The sequence below is a fragment of the Gekko japonicus genome, unplaced genomic scaffold (assembly GCF_001447785.1).
Source record: "Gekko japonicus isolate JY-2015 unplaced genomic scaffold, Gekko_japonicus_V1.1 scaffold2, whole genome shotgun sequence".
In the NCBI taxonomy this organism is placed as follows: domain Eukaryota; kingdom Metazoa; phylum Chordata; class Lepidosauria; order Squamata; family Gekkonidae; genus Gekko; species Gekko japonicus.
In genome coordinates, this window is record NW_015175358.1 from 4523852 (window position 1) to 4542291 (window position 18440).

The 18440-nt window shown below is 43.6% G+C and overlaps 1 protein-coding gene across 1 annotated transcript in view; it reads right to left on the reverse strand.

Moving 5' to 3' along the window:
- Positions 1-18440, reverse strand: part of CHD6 (chromodomain helicase DNA binding protein 6) — a 94654-nt gene that overhangs the window by 29593 nt on the left and 46621 nt on the right. Inside the window, exons 9-22 of the mRNA XM_015425280.1 lie at positions 17635-17769; positions 16816-16937; positions 16293-16536; positions 15050-15226; positions 14194-14337; positions 13087-13342; positions 12329-12539; positions 11288-11483; positions 10629-10793; positions 10293-10472; positions 9156-9266; positions 3735-3937; positions 3084-3283; positions 86-245 (exon numbers count right to left, since the gene is read on the reverse strand). Coding sequence (XP_015280766.1) covers positions 86-245; positions 3084-3283; positions 3735-3937; positions 9156-9266; positions 10293-10472; positions 10629-10793; positions 11288-11483; positions 12329-12539; positions 13087-13342; positions 14194-14337; positions 15050-15226; positions 16293-16536; positions 16816-16937; positions 17635-17769 — 2504 coding nt within the window. The remainder of the gene's footprint in view (positions 1-85; positions 246-3083; positions 3284-3734; positions 3938-9155; positions 9267-10292; positions 10473-10628; positions 10794-11287; positions 11484-12328; positions 12540-13086; positions 13343-14193; positions 14338-15049; positions 15227-16292; positions 16537-16815; positions 16938-17634; positions 17770-18440) is intronic.

Sequence of the window (18440 nt, forward strand, 5' to 3'; positions counted from 1 at the left end):
TTACGTACATACACAGCAGTTCAAAGGTCAAACAGTACTGGACAAATGCATTCAAGAGTCCCCTGGTCCTGTCCCATTCTCTCACTTGTTGCAATGTTGCTTTAGGTGCTTTTTGTAGCTGTCATCATGCAAAACAATCTCAGGATTGCAGGTAGTAAGCCAGTCTGCATTCTTGAACTCAGGAAGTAGCATCTGGTTCTTTGGTTTCTTTCCTTTCCTTCCTCTTGGCACTGGCGCTGACAACCCTGGAATATGCAAACGGAAGCGTGTGAGTAGCACCAAAGGCTCCAGATAGTTCTGGGTACTTTTAAATCCAACTGAAAAAGGTCAGGCAGAAGTTTAAGAAACTGGTATGGCTTGGAGAGATTTCTCTCCATCAAATTCAAAGAACAGCTCAGTTATTCATCCCACGTTTTATATCCCACATTAAATAGCCTGAACACAAGAAAATAAACAACAACCAGGTTCCTGACTAACCATGCAACACAGTAACCTGTTTTCAAAACGTTTACCCAAACTATCAAGGGCTGATACAAGTGCTTTTTCTGAATTTCAAAGGTATGTACAAATGCAATCCTGGTTTTGTAGGAGCCTAGAGAAGTTGCCCTCCGGTGACCTCTCATAGAATCATAGAATGTTAGAGTTGGAAGGGACCTTGCAGTTCATTTAGTCCAACCCCCTGCACTCTGCAGGAGCATAGCCGAAAGATAGCCCTACAACATACCTGAAAGATGGTCGTCCAGCCTCTGCTTGAAAATGTCCAGCAAAGGAGCATCCACCACCTCCCAAGGCAGTCTGTTTCACTGCTCAACCACTCTTACAGTTAGGAAGTTTCTCCTGATATTTAGCCGGTATTGACTCCCTTGTAATTTCCACCCATTAGATCTAGTCTTGCAATCCGGAGCAAGAGAGAATAGATCTGCTCCATCTTCTACATGACAGCCCTTCAGATATTTGAAGACCGCAATCATGTCCCCTCTAAGCCTTCTCTTTCCCAGGCTAAACATACCCAACTCTTTCAGCCTTTCCTCATAAGACTTGGATTCCAACCCTCTCACCATCCTGGTTGCCCTCTCTCTAGTGTACCACTGAGAGGTACGTGCACACACACCGAGGACGTCCCTCCTGAAGGCAGCAGGGGAGCCAAGACTCTGCTACGTTCCTTTAAGGCCCATGGGACCAGAACACCTAAAAGGGATTTTTAAAAAACAACCCTGTTCTGCTACCAATGCCACCTCACCCACAGGAAATAGAAGACTGCTTCAGAGGTTCTTGCCATGTTGCAGAGGCCTCTAGACTGAACTCCCATTTCCTGTGTGAGGGATTTTTGCCCTGCTGACACCAACAGGGCTTGAAGGAGCACAATGGTTACACTCCACTGCTACCTCTAAGTGCCCCTTCCAATAGGAAACGGAAGAGATATCTCTAATGTCACATAATGTTCTCTGGAGGCTGATGTGAAGGACAGCTGAAGAATGGATGAGTGAGTAATCAGCTGGCAGAGCAACGCTGCTGTCCAGGGTGGGTACTGACTTCCCTTATAAAGGGTCTGGGATTCCCTATGGAACCGTGCTACTCTAGTAGTGGTCTCATAAAGGGCCCACCATCAGGCTGAGGACTAAGATTCCTTTTACAAAGGCAAGGGCTGAGGGCCAACAATAGTGGAGGAGGACATCAAATCCCTTTCCTTCTCTTATTCTGAAGCCCCTGGATCCTGCAGAGAGAAACAATGGAGGGCATGACTGCCTCCCACAATGCATCTCACCCTCAAAAGCACTTTTCTAACAAGACATCAGTTTACAATTTGAGAAGATCAATCAACAAACAATAGAGTAAGTCACAGGCCATTGGCTATCTTTTTCATATAAGCTGCCTGGCCTGGGTATCTTTTCCTTTCCCCTCAGTGCACACAGCTCTTGAACTAGCCCCAGGGAAGATCCAGAAAACTGCCTCAGCTGGTGTCTCTCAGGTCCTTGGTAATTTCCCTTCCCTTAGGATAAATAAACTCTTTTCCACTGATTGACACATCTACCTGTCCTGTCAACATACACTGAGAAGAATGGTCTAGTCACAATTGTGGGATGCAATAATACTGACTGTATCACATATCTAAAGATCCAAGTTATTATAGTGGGAAGCAAATTTCCCTTTGGCACAAAACTGCTCATCTTCAAGTTCCAGAACGCTTCCACAGTTTAACTCCAATAACCAATATTTGTTATTTCTCCCAATTAAAAATACAGCCAATCAAGACCACCACTCAACCCATGGATTACATTATAAATGCTTTTTAATCTTGTATATTGACTACAACCAGACATGAGTAGCATTCTGTGATTCTTCACAATCTTGGAATAAGCACAGAATTTTTATATTGGGACAGAATTCAGCATACTGAATTTAGCTTTCATTTCCCCCCCCTCACCGTTAACTCCGTGAGTACTGGCAATACCAGATAACCTCCCTTCTATTTTATGAAGTGCTGATTACTATTTCCACAGAATAGGACTTCAGTGTCCTACATAGCTCTTCTCCCTCTCTATTACCAGCAGTATAAATGATGAAAAATAAGTAAATATCTGCAAATGTGAACAATATATCTAGATTGCAAAATTCCGTTTTTTTTCACAATTTTTAAAAAGAATGTCGATTATCGTCAACCGAAGATGTAGAACATCTGTGCAAGCATCTGTGCAGTTCTACGCAGAGTTACTCTAGTTTAACCCCACTGATTTCAGGATTATCCTGCATATCAAGCCATAGGTCTGGAATCTCAATGCCTAACAACCATGAAGAATGAAATCAGAACTCATGGAACCTCTGCAACTGAAGAAATCCTCTGTGTGTGATTTTCTTACTTATGCTTCCTGGGATTTATACATTACTCATTCTCCTCTGGGGTTATCTACCCTCCCTTTTTTGCAGGTCCCTTCCCTCTCTCAGTGCTTCCCAACAGTCACATTAATCTAGCTGAATGATGTCTGACTCTTTTTGATTCAACTATTACTTTAACTGTGAATACAACAAAGCTGAAGTTTATGAAAGTCGATTAAAACAGCACTAGCCAAAGAAGTCGGTGATACCTGAATGGTTCTGCAGGGCTTGGTTCTGTCCATCCTTTGTGGGGGTAATCAAATCCCAAATAAAACTTTTAATCTTCTCATCCCCCTTGTAATGTTTGACACAATAGACTAGGAGCGCTCGACAGATCATTTCCATGTCTTTCTCATTAAGATGCCATTTAAAACGGCCATGAGTCAAGATGTCTTTCCAGCGTCCCCAGCTTGAGAAAACAAAACAAAACAGATGTATCATGAATACAAGGTAGGGCTCTTGCAGTTTCTTTGGCACTTTCATACTCTAACCTTTAACAGAAATTTATCAATGAAGCCTGGCCAGATCTAGGGTATAGACAATATACAAACAGGAAAACTGTGAAATGAAGAATCAACAAGGCATTGATGAAAAAGGCAGTAATACACCCACAGAGATCCTGATTGTCAGTCCTATTCTGGCCACAGAAATAACTATTCCATCCATGAATTTTCTTCTAGAAATCAGGGGGGGGGGAATCATAGGTGGTGGAATTTGAGGAAGTCAGAAAAGCTTTTCCAATTTGGATACTTCAGAGATTGCTGAACAAGTCCCCTTTCTATTAGATTCCTAAAACTAAAGAAAGTGCAACCATTCCAGGGTAATATAGTTCTCAAGGTAAGTTTAACAAAGAGACACACCCAAATATAAGCAGGTTCTTCTCCACACGGAAACATTCTGCCCGTAAGTAGCGCCGCGTTTTCTCATTAAGACGCCGTGAGCGTGTGGGCCGCTCATCAGAGTCACTGTCTAGCTCAGAAAACTCCATAAGCTCATCCTCCTCAAATGAATTGTAGTGTTTGGTCTGCTTACGGACACGGGGCCTGTCAATCACTAGGCTCTCCTGCAAATTAAAAGAGAGAGAGAGAGAACTACTCATATCTGCTCACCAAACTCCTTAGGGTTAAATACTTTTAGAAGTAAAATACTGAGTTATGTGTCCTACATTATTCCATCAAAAGGATTTTTTTTTGCTTCTCTCTAGAATTCCATGATATTAGAGAGAAAAAGTGAATATGAGACTGTGCCTCTCTCTGGAGTTAAGATGTACACCTGGAAAAAGAGCTAGTTTCTCGTATTAAGGATTCCCTACCTCATCAATGAACAGAGCTCCTAATCTTGCCCTATTAAGTAACCAAGAGAGGCTATTAACTTTTTCTTTCTATGTTCATAATCAGAACAGTGTGAAGGGGGTAGGGTACTTGAAGAACCATCTCCACTGTACTGTGGAGCCTATCAGTTAAGATCCTTTTCTGATGTCCTGTTATCTATGCCCCGCCTGTGCACAGGTGAGCTGGGTGGTGACCAGAGGCAGGGTTTTTTCTGTGGTGGCATGCCCTTCACTTTTTGCTGGTGCCATTCATAAGAACATAAGAGAAGCCAATGTTGGATCAGGCCATCTAGTCCAACACTCTGTCACACGGTGGCCAAAAATATCAGGTGCCATCAAGCACGACATCAGGACACTAGAAGCCCTCCCACTGTTGCCCCCCCCCAAGCACCAAGAATACAGAGCATCACTTGCCCCAGACTGAAAGTTCCTATCTATACCTTGTGGCTAATAGCCATTGATGGACCTCTTCTCCATATGTTTATCTAATTCCCTCTTGAAGCCATCCATGCTTGTAGCCGCCACCACCTCCTGTGGCAGTGAATTCCATGTGTTAATCACTCTCTGGGTGAAGAAGTACTTCCTTTTATCTGCTCTAACCTGACTGCTCAGCAATTTCATTGAGTGCCCACATGTCCAGTATCATAATGCCCCTTCTCATCTTCCACAGTGAAGACAGAGGCAAAAAATGCATTCAACTTCTCAGGCATTTCCCTATCATCCTTCAGGACTCCTTTTACCCCTTGGTCATCCAAGGGCCCCACTGCCTCCCTGACTGGTTTCCTGCTTCTAATGTATTTGAAGAAAGTTTTATTGTTGGTCTTTTTGCTATATGCTCCTCATATTCCCTTTTGGCCTGCCTGATCACAGACTTGCATTTTATTTGACACAGCCTGTGTTCCCTTTTATCAACCTCACTGAGAGGCTTGCCAAGTCCCCCCGGAGGGCGGGGAAACCCCTGCCCCAGAGGCCCGTTCCCCGCCAGCGGCCACGGTCATCCGAGGGAAAACTCTATGGTGCGAAAGGATACCCGTTCACCAGCTGAGGAAGAAGTCCCTTCTGAGGGCACATTCCCCTTATCCGCAGCATGGTGCCCTGTTTCTTCTCGACCCTCATGCTCCCTGACAGCGGTGGGGCTGCCATATTCAGAGTGGGACATATCTACCAAGTCCCCGAGAGTCTTCTCCATGCACCTAACTGACTGTCTCTGCTTCTCCAGGTCAGCCACCTTGGCCTCAAGGGAGCAGCAAACTCGTTCTCTGAGAACCAGGAGCTCCTTGCACCGGGCACACACCCAAGATTTCTGTCCAGTGGGCAGATAGTCATACATGTGATTCTCTGTGCAAAACACTGGATAGCCCCCAACTCCCTGCTGGCATTCTGGCTTCATAATTGCTTTTAAAATAATAATTATATATAATCCCCCTTTTAAAACCCTCTGTATTTATGTGGTTCTCCTTGGAGAAGTCTACGTACCTTACTGAGAACCCAAGGAGACTAGGACTCTGGCTTTCTGGCTCTTCCTGGGCTTCTTACAGAGTCCCTAGGCTAAGAGCCACAGGCCAAGAGCCCTGGCAAGGTGCTGCCTTAAACAGAGGGCGTGGCCAGCAGCTATTCAAATTCGCCCAGGCACTCAATTACAGTCAAACAATGACCCTTTCTCACTCTTTCTCTCCTTTTAACCCAGATTTTAAACTAAGATGTTTATCTTTTTAAGCTTTTTTATGGTCTACTTCTGGCCTGAGAACAGTTTTGTCAAGATCATTTATGGTTGCTCCATGTTGGTTTTGTGCTATTTTGACGCCCCGGCTTGTTTTTAATGGCTTTATTTTGTTTTTAATGGGTATATTTTAAAGATTTGGTTTAACTGTTTTAGTTGTTAGCTACCTGTTTTTGGAGAGGTGTCATGCACATTTCCTAAATGAAATAAACAAACAAACAAACAAACAGAATCTGGGATGTCAGGAATCAGCGCTGAGATTCTACTCTAGAGATCTGATTTAAAGATCAGTTTTGTGATAATGACAAGGTATTCAAATTTTACATAACGCTCACATTTTTTGACTAGCTATTCTTACAAAGTAGGCACTTTTCTGCTCTGATATTATGTGAAAGGTGATTTCTGAACTGCATATTGTTTATGGCTTAGATCCCACAAATTGTTCCATTAGTGGTGGAGCACTCCTCTGGAGTAGCAGCCTTTCCTTCATGTGAAAGATTCTTCTGCTAGTGGAATAGATCTGTTAGATCCACCCTGCTAACATGATATGTATACATTTAGGATTTTTTTTAAAAAAAATCATTAGTTATAAGAATTCAGATTTGACCTGGTTTTGAAATATGTATTGTATTTGTTCACAAAGCTAGTACTGAAAAAACAACAACCAGACAATTCAAATGAAAAAAGATCGCATGGACTTGAATCTATTCACAATTTACATCCACATCAAAGTCTTTGTGAAAGGAAATCCTTGGTTTTTCAGATGTACACATGCACATACTTCTGTCTTTAAAAGTGTTAATTCTACATTCAGGAGGACTATCATCTGGTAATTCCATTTAAAGGACTTTCCTGCACACAAAATGGAGACTCCACTCCATCCCCGCCTTCCCGTTTGTTTGCCACACTGATTTTTTATTCTCTCCACACTCATGCATATTTGTGTGTGTGAGCTTCAGTGTTAAAACAGGAAAACAAGAAGAAAACTCTTTGTGATTTGTTGCCTAGCAATCTGCCCCTCCGCTGCTATCTAAGCCCCCTTCTGCCATGGCTGCTGCTACCCTAGCTGGAGTTTTAGAAAGCTGGACCCCCTAGGGTATATGCCGAGGCAAAGACTGCACGCAGATGACCACTTATGCCAGAGGAGGCTTGACAACAGCAAGCCAGCTGGTTGACAGAGCAAATGGGCACAAGGGATCAGCTCTGGAAGAGGAAGCCACATATGTCTGTTTTTTCTCCCAGGTAGACAAGCAATTCCATTGCTCTCCCCTCCTTGATAATAAGCAGCAACCACATGCTTTGTTTTCAGTGATGCTGCTAGCTAGAAAAGATTGGCTGTGGCGGCTAGAGCAGGCCAATGCCCCAGACACCTACTGCTGCTGGCTATGGGAATCTCATATATCAGCCTTGGGGGGGGGGAGCATGGGGGGACAGCCGCTTTTGCCTATAATGCCAGCAACTGCCTTATAAGTGAGCACAAAAGGATGTGGCGAGACTGACTGAATCCTCCCAGGGAATCCACAGTCTTGCCTCTGGCAGAGTACGGGGGTGGGAGTAACTGCTGTTAATATATGCCAATATCAGAGGAGGACAAAATCTGCAGGCTGAATCAAGCCTTTCTCACTAGCCTTCTACAGAGGAAAGGATTCTCACTCCTATGAAAAGCCACAGCTCTTCTCTTTGAGGCTAAAGACACAAATTCACAACAAATTTGTTAAAAATACACAGAATAGCTTATTACTATTAACATTATTTGTATATTATAAATAAAACTGCAAGCTCCACTATTTTCACCCCAAAGGAACAGTCAGTCAATTGTCAATGTACAAACTACCGAAAGAAATACAATATCACAATAACAAAGTTTCTCTCTACAGTTTGCTGTCTGCACTGGCCTCAGCTGATTTTTCACTTTGAAGCAGTGTTAGAGAAATCAGCAAAAGTTAAAAAAAAAGTAGATCAGTTTTTTATTAAAAAAAGACTAAATTATATACTTGACTTTTACATCCCTACAATGTCAGTTGATTTGATTTTACAGCACAGAGAATCTAAATTGTTAAGTCTGGGAGCTGAGGATAAATTGCATCTGGTGCTTAATTTAGAGACTGTTTTAAAACTGAAACAAGTACTGAATGATCAGCTGTTATAAAAATTGTACCAGCTTCATTCAGAATGTTAATACTAACTTCAATCACTGTGTTTTGTCTTTCTATGTATCTTTTGGAAGCAGCTACATTTACTTCATTAAAAGGTTTTCTCTTGTCTTGCTGATTTTTATCAGCATTCTATACAACACTGGACACTATAATGCAAATGTACTCAGTGTGTACAAAGCATGTGTGCATTTGCCTGGTGACCGATCTTATCCTGCTGACTTATGGCTGCTCTGTTGACTTACTGTGTTATTCTGTTTTACTATTGTATAGTGTTCTATATTTCTATTGTATAGTGTTCTATATTTTACTGCAAACTATCTGGAGGATTCTGTAGTAGACAGAATGGGATATAAACATTTTAATAGAGAAAGAAGGGAAGGAAGAAGGAGAAAGTTTTGAGAGACAGGATGCAAATTGCTGAGCTCTTAATCACAGCTGGTCACCTCTTAGGCCAAGGACTGGGACAAGAATCTATGTTAGGACTACATATTTGTCTAATTCTGTGGTTATTTTCTAGGATTTAAAAAAAAAACAGCACAAGTACTGGGGATGTGATATAAAAGGAAAGAGTGACTTAAAGGGGAAAAGACATCTTAGCCCTTTCCCTCTCACTGCATTTTCCTGCTATGAGCTGCCAACCCAAAGATGCTATTATCACTTCTGGGGAAATCTTAAAGTACTGGGGGGTGACAATGGCTCAGTGGCAGAGTATCTGCTTTGCATGCAGAAGGTCCCAGGTTCAATCTCTCCTTAAAAGGATCAAGTGGGTAGGTGATTTGAAAGACCTCCACCTGAGATTCTGGAGAGCCACTGCCAGTCAAAGTAGACAATACTGACCTCGATAGACCAATGAACTGATTCACCATAAGGCGGCTTCATATGGTCATGTGGACAGACAGCACGAGGGGAAGACGTTCATTATTAGAATAGTTTTATGCCACCTTTTCATTCAACTTAAGTCTCCAAGTTTGTAAAAAACATTGAAACAGATACACACGCACACTCCACATCAAAGAAGCTAATAGAGTTTGCTGCAAACAGCTGTTTAGGTATGTCCCCAAGGCAGTAACATTACCTTTTCATTTTTCGCATCTGTATCCAGCTCTGCTATTTTTGCCCATTTCTGCCAGAAGTTGGGATCATCCAGTGAAATGTCAGTTCTGTTCCCAGAAGCAACAAAGCTGGCCTGGGAGTGAAATGAAAGTTAGCAGAGGCATGCTTCACCCAACAGTAGTAGCTGTACATTCCTTATGCAAAGCCACAGTGGCATGTCTCTGCACTGAGAGAAATAACACCAGAGTAAAGCTGTAAACGGTTAATTAAAGCTACAGCTTGACCTGCAAGTGACTTTCTGCTCCATAAGGCACAGTACCAAGTACATGAAGCCCTAGGATAACAATACCCAATTTAGAGCCAAGCAGACACCAAGAGGAGCTCAAAGTAGGTTTTCTTGAATAATTATACTATGCTGGGCATTACATTCCGCTGCCCTGACACACAGGTTAGAAAGGATTTGCTGACAAACTGGGATTTTTTCAAATATGGAAAATGTTAAAATTGGGAAAAGTGGGGACAAGTGATTTAAAAGCTAACAAAGTCAGGTGAGACCAGAACCTTAATTCCTGCTCCTCGGAAACTCTATTGAAGTTATTGTTCCCCAGTGCTTGCAAAGTGGTTATTTGAAAAGGAAGAATCCTTGCACGGAGATTTCACTTGAATAAGAAAGGCAAGGAGCATGGCCGGAGCTCAAGGAAGTGGACATTCTTGCTGGATAGAAACGATCCATAAGAGTGCTCCATCTTGCCAAGCAGCTCCACTAGAACAAAGGATAATAGCTCTCCCCTTCTTTATAACAGGTCCTCACCACACAATCACGATTTATAACAATGCTATTCTCTTAACTCCACCACACCTCTTCAGCAGCTATCAATAGCATCACAGAAAGAAAATGGGATTGTAGCTGCTTGAGGGATTCTAACTGAGGATGCAATGGGGCATGAAGGCAGAAGAGGCTTAACTTTTTACAAAAAAGAATCCTCCCCAGAATCAGAGAGAAGCTTAGGGGGGAAAAACAAATGTGGAAAGCTACAGCTGGAAACTTCCAGGAACATATTCTACTCATCATCCATCATCCCACATGCTACTAATTAGTAAACAGTATTTCTCACCTTGTGGGACTAACTGGTCTCCACCCCAGTGGGAGTGAACTAACCTTGGAGAATGTAGAGCCCTTCCCCTCAGTCTGAATAGTGATTGTCTGGGTTCTCCGTTGCAGGATCTGATCGATATCTTCCTCACAGAATTTGGAGCCTTCATCTTCCTCATCCATTAGCGCCCCATAAGCTCCCTTTCGTAACAAATCTTCAACCTCCATCTTAGAGAGCTGCTGAACCTGCGAGAGACAAGAGAGTGATCCCTCAGATTCACTATAGGACAGGGGGAAAAGCAGGAACTCTGGCAACTACAAGCCAGTAACCAAAGAAATTTTGGAGAGGAACAAAAGGTAGCCATAGGTCCTGAGCTCCTAGGCGCTCCGAGGCTCCCTTACCCCATTGTTGCCACCTTTACGGTTGATGTCCTGTAGCACTGCTTTGTCCAAACCCAGCTTCAAGCTGGCCTTGTCAAACATCTCTCGCTCATAAGAATTCCTAGTGATAAGGCGATAAACCTTCACTGCCTTGCTTTGCCCTATCCGGTGGCAGCGAGCCTGAGCCTATAACAAAAAGCAAGTGCAAATATTACTTGAAGCAGAGCCGGCAGAAGAAGGGGAGATCATGCTTCCACCAAGGAGAGCGCTTCCTTACTCACACCACTGTCAAAACCTAAGAGCCCTCCACAAGGATTCACCAGAATCAGCTGAAATCAGCTAAGGAAGGGCTAGTTGCCACTGCAGGGTTTCTGATACAGAAGACTGATATAAAAGATGCCAACATGAAACTACTTCAGAGTTTATTTTTACCAAGAACACAATAAAAAGAAGTTAATTTACAGACAAAGCTGGAGTAGATAATAATTATGGAGAAAGTGTGTGCTGCAGTAGGTGCCTTTTTTCAAGTGCAGGAACACTGCCGCCTTCTGAGAAGCTGGATTCATACTTTCCAATTATGTTTCATATAACGTACACTCCCCAAAGCAGCACTATGTTTCAGGACTGGCTAGCCCTTTCATCCACACGGGCTCATTCCAAGGCTTTCTGGGGGTCAATACCTGCAGGTCGTTCTGGGGATTCCAGTCTGAGTCAAAGATGATGCAGGTGTCAGCAGCAGTGAGATTGATGCCCAGCCCCCCTGCCCGAGTACAGAGCAGGAAGACAAAGCGGTCTGAATCTGGCTTGCAGAAGCGGTCAATGGCAGCCTGGCGTAAATTCCCACGCACTCGTCCATCAATGCGCTCATACGTGTATCTGTATAAAGAGGTGGACATAGGTTGCTTTGGGAACAACAGAAAGGAACACCACCACCAGAGATCATGGATCTTCAGATTCCAATTGCAGGTGAAGAAAAAGCAAACACATTATGATGGTATGTCAGACAATCACAGTGCAGTCATAAGCAAGAGTCACACTCTGCTACAACCACTGAAGTCTAAGGGCTTAGAAGGGTATAACTCTGTTTAGGGTTGCACTTAGTCAACTTACACTAGGATAGCATTGGGCATAAGGGGGCCATCCCCATTTTAAATCTCAAACCCATGATGAACTAACTGTTTAATGAGATTGCATGCTTGCGTGGAAGCCTCATTAATAGGGTGGTTCTAAAGATCGAGATAATGTATGTGACATCTTTTGAGCATGTGCAAATAAGTATAATAGTTCAAAGACATGCATATGAACCACGAGATGCCCTAATACCAACAAGTGTTCCTGGTATCCCTCCTTGATGGTCCTATAAAAGGTCAGCAACAGTGGTCCCACTCAAGCCAGTCCCCTACAGGTCTCTTCTGCCTCCAGCTCCCCACTTTTCTTGGTGGTATAACATCTCCAGCAACACATTCCAGGAGAATTAGCATAGAACAGCAATCCTACTTTGTTTTGTTTTTCTAACAAATAGAGTGTATAAAATAGCAGTTGCACAGTGGGAGAGGAAGAAACAGCATATACAGCACAAAAGAAACTGTATTTGTGTATGACACACACACAAACATAACCCAGAGGATAAGAGAACAGACTGTCAGCTAAGCATGCTCTTGAAAGATGACATTGATTTGGGTGATGCTCTCTGTGGTGAAAACTACTTGGGCTGTACTGACCGCCTCTGGATGAGATAATCCTCCAGGATATCAAGACAGCGCACCATCTGGGAGAAGATCAACACTTTGTGCCCGCCGGCAATCAGCTTTGGTAACAGCTTATCAATCAGGACCAGCTTGCCTGCTGCCTGGATCATTGCCTGCAACTGGAAGTCAGGAGCATCTGGGCTGTGTGTTTTACGAAAATCCTCTAGAATCTTCTCCTCTGCCCCTAGACCACAGTAGAGAAAAGTGGGGGGGAGGGGGGAATCACCAGGAGCCCAATTTGTATAACACACATGAAAAAGGGCGGGGAACCAATTCCAAGGTCCTTTAGCACACACACACACCCATATCCATTCCATCTCTCAGTCATATACTGTTGGCCTTACAGGCAATCATAATTCTGGAAGGATAGCCATATTAGTCTTTTACAGCAAAAACAAACAGTAGTCTTGTGGCACCTTAAGGACTAACAAAATCTAGCCCACAAAAGCTTACATCAGAATAAAAAAAAATTAGGCATTAAGGGCACCATAAGACTCCTGTTTATTTTTTTCCTGTGCCAACTATAAGTCCTTAACTATGGGTTGGATTACTAATTGTAAGCACTAAACAGGGCATCTCATTTGCACTAAAAGGAAGATAAAGAAATCTCTGCACTGAGGAAAGCCCCGCCTCCCTAAATGATTGACAAAGAAGGAACTACGGTGACCTTCACTTTCCCCATCATAAGGCCAAAGGTGTCGCAGTGACTAGTTTCCAGCCCTACTCCTTACCATTGATGAGGTAGGGGTGGTTGCAGCACTTGCGCAGCTCCATCATGGTGTTGATGAGGTTGGGCATGTTGTGCTGGTTAGCACCCTTGGATAGGAAGGTGAAATTCTTCTCCAGGATAGCCCGATAGTATTTCTTCTGGATGTTGGTCAGCTCTACCTCAATGATGGTCTCTTGTTTGGGTGCCAGATTCTTTTCCACGTCATCCTTCAGCCGTCGCAGCATCATGGGTTTCAGGAGGGACTGGAGCTTCTTAACCTGTTAGGATGAAAAGAAAGGACGCCTGTAACATTACTTATGATCTCAGTCCAGATAAACAAAGGCTGGGATATCATGCAGAAAAGTTGTCGGTGATGTCAGGTGCATGTTGGTGAAAACTGGAATTTATCTGAACCCCAGACCTGCAAATTGTAAGGACACAGTCATTTTACTGGCCTCCCTTGCCCCCTTCTGCAAGTGAGCATAGTTTAAACATGCAAAAATACTTGTGGTTAGAAATGTAGTCTGTGTGTGCAGAAGGTGAGTAAGCATAGACTATGTACTTTGGATATGAAAAATATGGATACTGCTTATATGTCTTGTGTAAGTACAGACAGGATGCAATAAAAAAGCATAAAATATACCTGAGAATTATGTACTAGAGATTTGCTGGATACTTGTAAAGTGCATCATGTTAACTTATATGTACTGAGGCAGGCTGCAGCTCTTTTACATGGAAGGATGAAAAGATATATCTAAAGGAGTACTGTGTGTGTATGCAAATACGTTTGTGTGCAGATGTACTCTGATGGGGTATGCTCTATTTAACAACATGTTATTCATTATTTACTTCATCTATAGCCCGCCTTCCTTGCTGAGCCTCAAGACAAGAGTACACCGTGTAAAACAATGCAATCAAATAGGGCAATAGGACTAGAATTACAAAAATTAAAAAGAATGCAAAAAACAGTATCTTGTTCACAGTTTTGCTTGTTCACAGACTACCTACATTGTACAGGGACCTAATTGCTCAAGCACTTATCAGCTCCATTCAGCTTGCACTGGTACTGAACTAAGCCCCTGTCCCGCTCACTAGCAGAGAATTAACTCTGCAAAATCTTTTTGTTTACCTGCTCCTCCGTCTTGAGGTCCCCAAACTCCTCCAGGAAGGCAGTCTCAGATGGGAACTGTTGAGGCTCCAGGAAGTTGAGTAGGCTGAAGAGTTCCTCCACAGAGTTCTGCAGGGGTGTCCCAGTCAGTAGCACTTTGTGTTCCTGTTCAACATGCAAAGAAAAATCAGGGCAGTTCCTCAAGTGATACAGCGGAATGGGTGCTACTCCCACATTAGGGTTTGGAAATGATTTCGCTTCTGAGACTGAGGCAGCTGACTCAAGACAGTCTGCAAGTCAGATCACCCGCTATTATGTCTCAGAGAAAACAGCTTCTAACTGGTTCTCACATCATCATCAGTGCAGCACTTGTTCTGTCCAAGCCACTGCCATCTGAAGAACAGGCTTTGCCTACCGGAAATCTCTTAGCATTTCAAGAAACTTGCTGTAAATGGAATCATGAGTAGCCACAAGGATTGACCCATAGGAGAACTGCAGTGATGGAACACAAGCATCACATTTCAAAACCAGGATAGAGAAAAGCTGTGCTGTCTTTGCCTCTAGAATGTATGTAAAGAAAGCACTACACAACTAGCAGGCATCTGTAAGACCATCTTCCCTCTGGTGTCTTTTCAGAGCTGCACAACGATGAAGAACAGCTCTTTATGGAACACTGCAAACCTCAGGGCACGTGCTGCACTACAGCAGGGCGCAGCAGTATCTGGGTACAGGCCACAGCACAGCACTAGAAATGAGTGCACATATGTGTAGTACCTCTTAGGTACACATTAACTGGCATCCTTCATACATTCTTTCCATTCACACAGAGGAGAATCCCACAGCTCTCAGAAGAGCAGCATGATCAGAAATTTCTTACCAGTGACATCAGCTTCAGTCCTTCCAGCAACTTGCAGTTCCTGTTTTTAAGTCGATGGGCCTCATCGATGACCACACAGCGCCACTGGATTTTCTTCAGCTCAGGGCAGTCAGCAAGGATCATCTCAAAGGTAGTGATGACCACATGGAACTTAAAGAGCCCATGAAGAGGGCTGCCCTAAGGACAACCAAAACAAGAGGCAGGTGTTTATCCTCTAGAGCAACAGTGAGGATTAGCCTCTGAAGTTCTTAGTTAAGCATCACAGCAAGGCGCCTGGAATTCACAGGCACCACTCTCAGCTCAGCAAAAGGAGACTGCTGCAACTTCATCCCCAAGCAGGGAATGCACCACTGTATTACTAACCAGCTGCTGCCTTTTGTTCTACTAACAGGGTCACATGAAGATATTCAGCAGTTGCCCATACCTAGAACATTATTCACATGGAACCCTCTAAGTACATCAATAAATGAAGAACAAAGGTGAGGAGGGACCACTAAATGCAATGTAAACCAACAGCTATGATTGGAGGGGGGGGGGGACACCAACCTTTTCCAGGTAAGTTTCTCCCCATTCTCAGCTTTCTAGAATACAGTGAAATAGTAAGTTAAAGCCTGATGTGAAGAGATTATTTATTTAGATTTATATCCCGCCCTTCCCTTGATGGGCTCAGGGTGGGTTCCAACAGTATAAATACAATGCAACAGCATGAAATAAGTACAATTAAAACCATGTTAAAACACAATGTAAAATAACATTACTCATATATGCTATACAATGGTTGATATATATATATCAGTGGTTGATATACAGCTCTAGTAAAAACCAGCTGGTTAGTAATACAGCAGTGCATTCCCTGCTTGGGGCAGAAGTTGCACCAGTCTCCTTTTGCTGAGCTGAGAGTGGTGCCTGTGAATTCCAGGCACCTTGATCTGATGTTTAACTAAGAACTTCAGAGGCTAATCCTCACTGTTGCTCTACCCTCAGTGGTTGATATAAAATTTGGGGTCTCAGGCCCAGCTGTAAATTATTACTAAACTAGCTACAGCATTCACAGAGGCACTAAGGTCTCTGTTTCATGCAAACTAGTGTTCCATTCTACCCATAGGGACAAAACTCCCAAAACTTTGGGCAAATGACAATCTCTGCCCACCCGCCCTGAAACATCACGGGCAATTCTGCAAGCCACGTTTCCACTGGAAGTAAGCAAGGACTCTGCTACCTATGATTTGAAGGAATCACATACCTGTGCATCACGGTACACCATCTCATATTGCTGGATCATCTGGCGGCTAATTTGGCTGCCATGGTACACGATGGCATTCATCTCAGTCCATGTGCGGAACTCCCGCTCCCAATTTGTGATGGTTGAAAGTGGAGCAATGATGAGAAACGGACCCCGAAGACCCATCAGGAAAATCTCGTAGAGGTATGTGATTGACTGAATTGTCTTCCCAAGACCCATTTCATCGGCTAGGATGCAGTTCTTCCTATAGAATGAGCACAAGCAGTCATTACAAGCCTCAGGAAGTTCACCACTGGACAAGAACTCCTACATACTATTCCTGGCACTGACACAACACATCCTCCAGACAAGCCTCCTTATTTACTGGCTCTACTCCCACCTCCTTTGAAACTCATGCTGATTCTCTAAGGGTTCAAGAATGTTAACTGTAATAAATCTGGAGTCCACCTCACTGCCTCAAGACTAGGTCTTCATGCTACCGATAACATCCACTCAGACTGACTCACTGCCATCCACAACCTACCTGTTGTACCAATTAAACAGCAGCCAATTCATTCCCTCCAGCTGGTACTCCCGTAGCTGGTTGTTGTTTTTATAATCTCGAGACTTCCCCAACTTTTGCCAGGCCTCAGAGGCAGGGCGCTCCTAGAAAGGATAACCAGAAACTATAATGACCGGTGCAAGGACCACATTTCTGTTTATGAAAGTAAGTAAAGTATACGTGAAAGAAAAACCCATCCACCAAGTCTCCCTGCTGGAACACGTACATTGCTCCTCTGGCACAAATACATAGCCAAGCACAATCTCAGCCTGTAACATTTTGTATATCCAATTTTTTTGAGAAAAAGGAAAAAACAGAAAGGGGCAAAACCAGAAGCAGGCTGATAGGACAGCAAAGGCTTGGCATTCAGACTCTCAGTTCAAAGAGGGTATAGTTCTACTCATCAAAGCAGTCTCATACTCTGTGCTGTAGAGGATACTCAGAAGCACCCTAACCAGAGCTTGTGGCACAACAAACATGAAAGAGCCACCATAAAACCAACCACACAATGTCTGTGACTAGGCAATAGTAACATCACATGAATAGCCAAGGCCAGACAGCAGGTACTATATGAACGATCCGGATGAAAACAGGAAAAAGCTTAGTAACAGAGAAAGTTATTGATCAGAGCTGAGAAACCTCAGCAAAGGTAACAAGAGGAAGAACACAGCAGGAGCACCACCATGAGAGAGACTGTCAGTTATCAGCAGCACCAAATACTATCATCTTCAATTGCACCTGTTGAGCATTACCAGCATTTTCCTGAATGACTGATCAGTTCATTCACAAATAATTTCTTACCAAGGGTTTGATCTCTGGTAGGATTTGCAGAGATTCAAATTCTTTTATCTTCCCTGGATCAACATCTTCTTCCAGCTCCCAAGTGCTTTCCTCGTAAGGCAATGAGCACCACTTTACCAGGTAGTGAGTCACCTCCTGCAACCCAGGGAGAAAAAAAGATGCATCGAGCATTCAGAAAGGAACAAACAGCAAGTGACAATAGTCCTCAGAAAACACCTGGATTGCGGTGGATCAGCGCTACTGTTATTACTTGACCTAACAGCAGCGTTTGATACAGTTGCTCAAGATCTTATGACCCACTGCCTCACCAATGTGGGTATGCGTGGGACAGCATTACGGTGGCTTGCCTCATTCCTCCATGGTCGGGGACAGAGGGTGGCACTTGGGGAGAAGGTTTCACTGTGTTACCTGTTGGTATGTGGCTTCCCGCAAGGGGCTATACTCTCTCCCATATTATTTGACATCTATATGCACCCCACCCTTGCCCAGCTGGTACGGAGCTTTGGGCTGGGTTGTCACCAGTATGCTGATGACACTCAGCTGTATCTGTAGATGGACAGCCAGCCAGACACCAACCCAAATATTTGGGCCAAAGGTTTGGAGGCTGTGGCTGGGTGGTTAAGAGAGTCAACTGAAATCCATCAAAGATGGAGGTCTTGTGCCTGAACTTTGGGGGGGGGGGGAGAAGAGATAGGATTAGGGATCCAACTCCCAACTCTTGATGGGGCATTAACAACACCAGTGTCAATAGTGAAGAGTTTGGTCGTGATCTTGGATGCCTCATTATCAATGGAGGCCCAAATCAC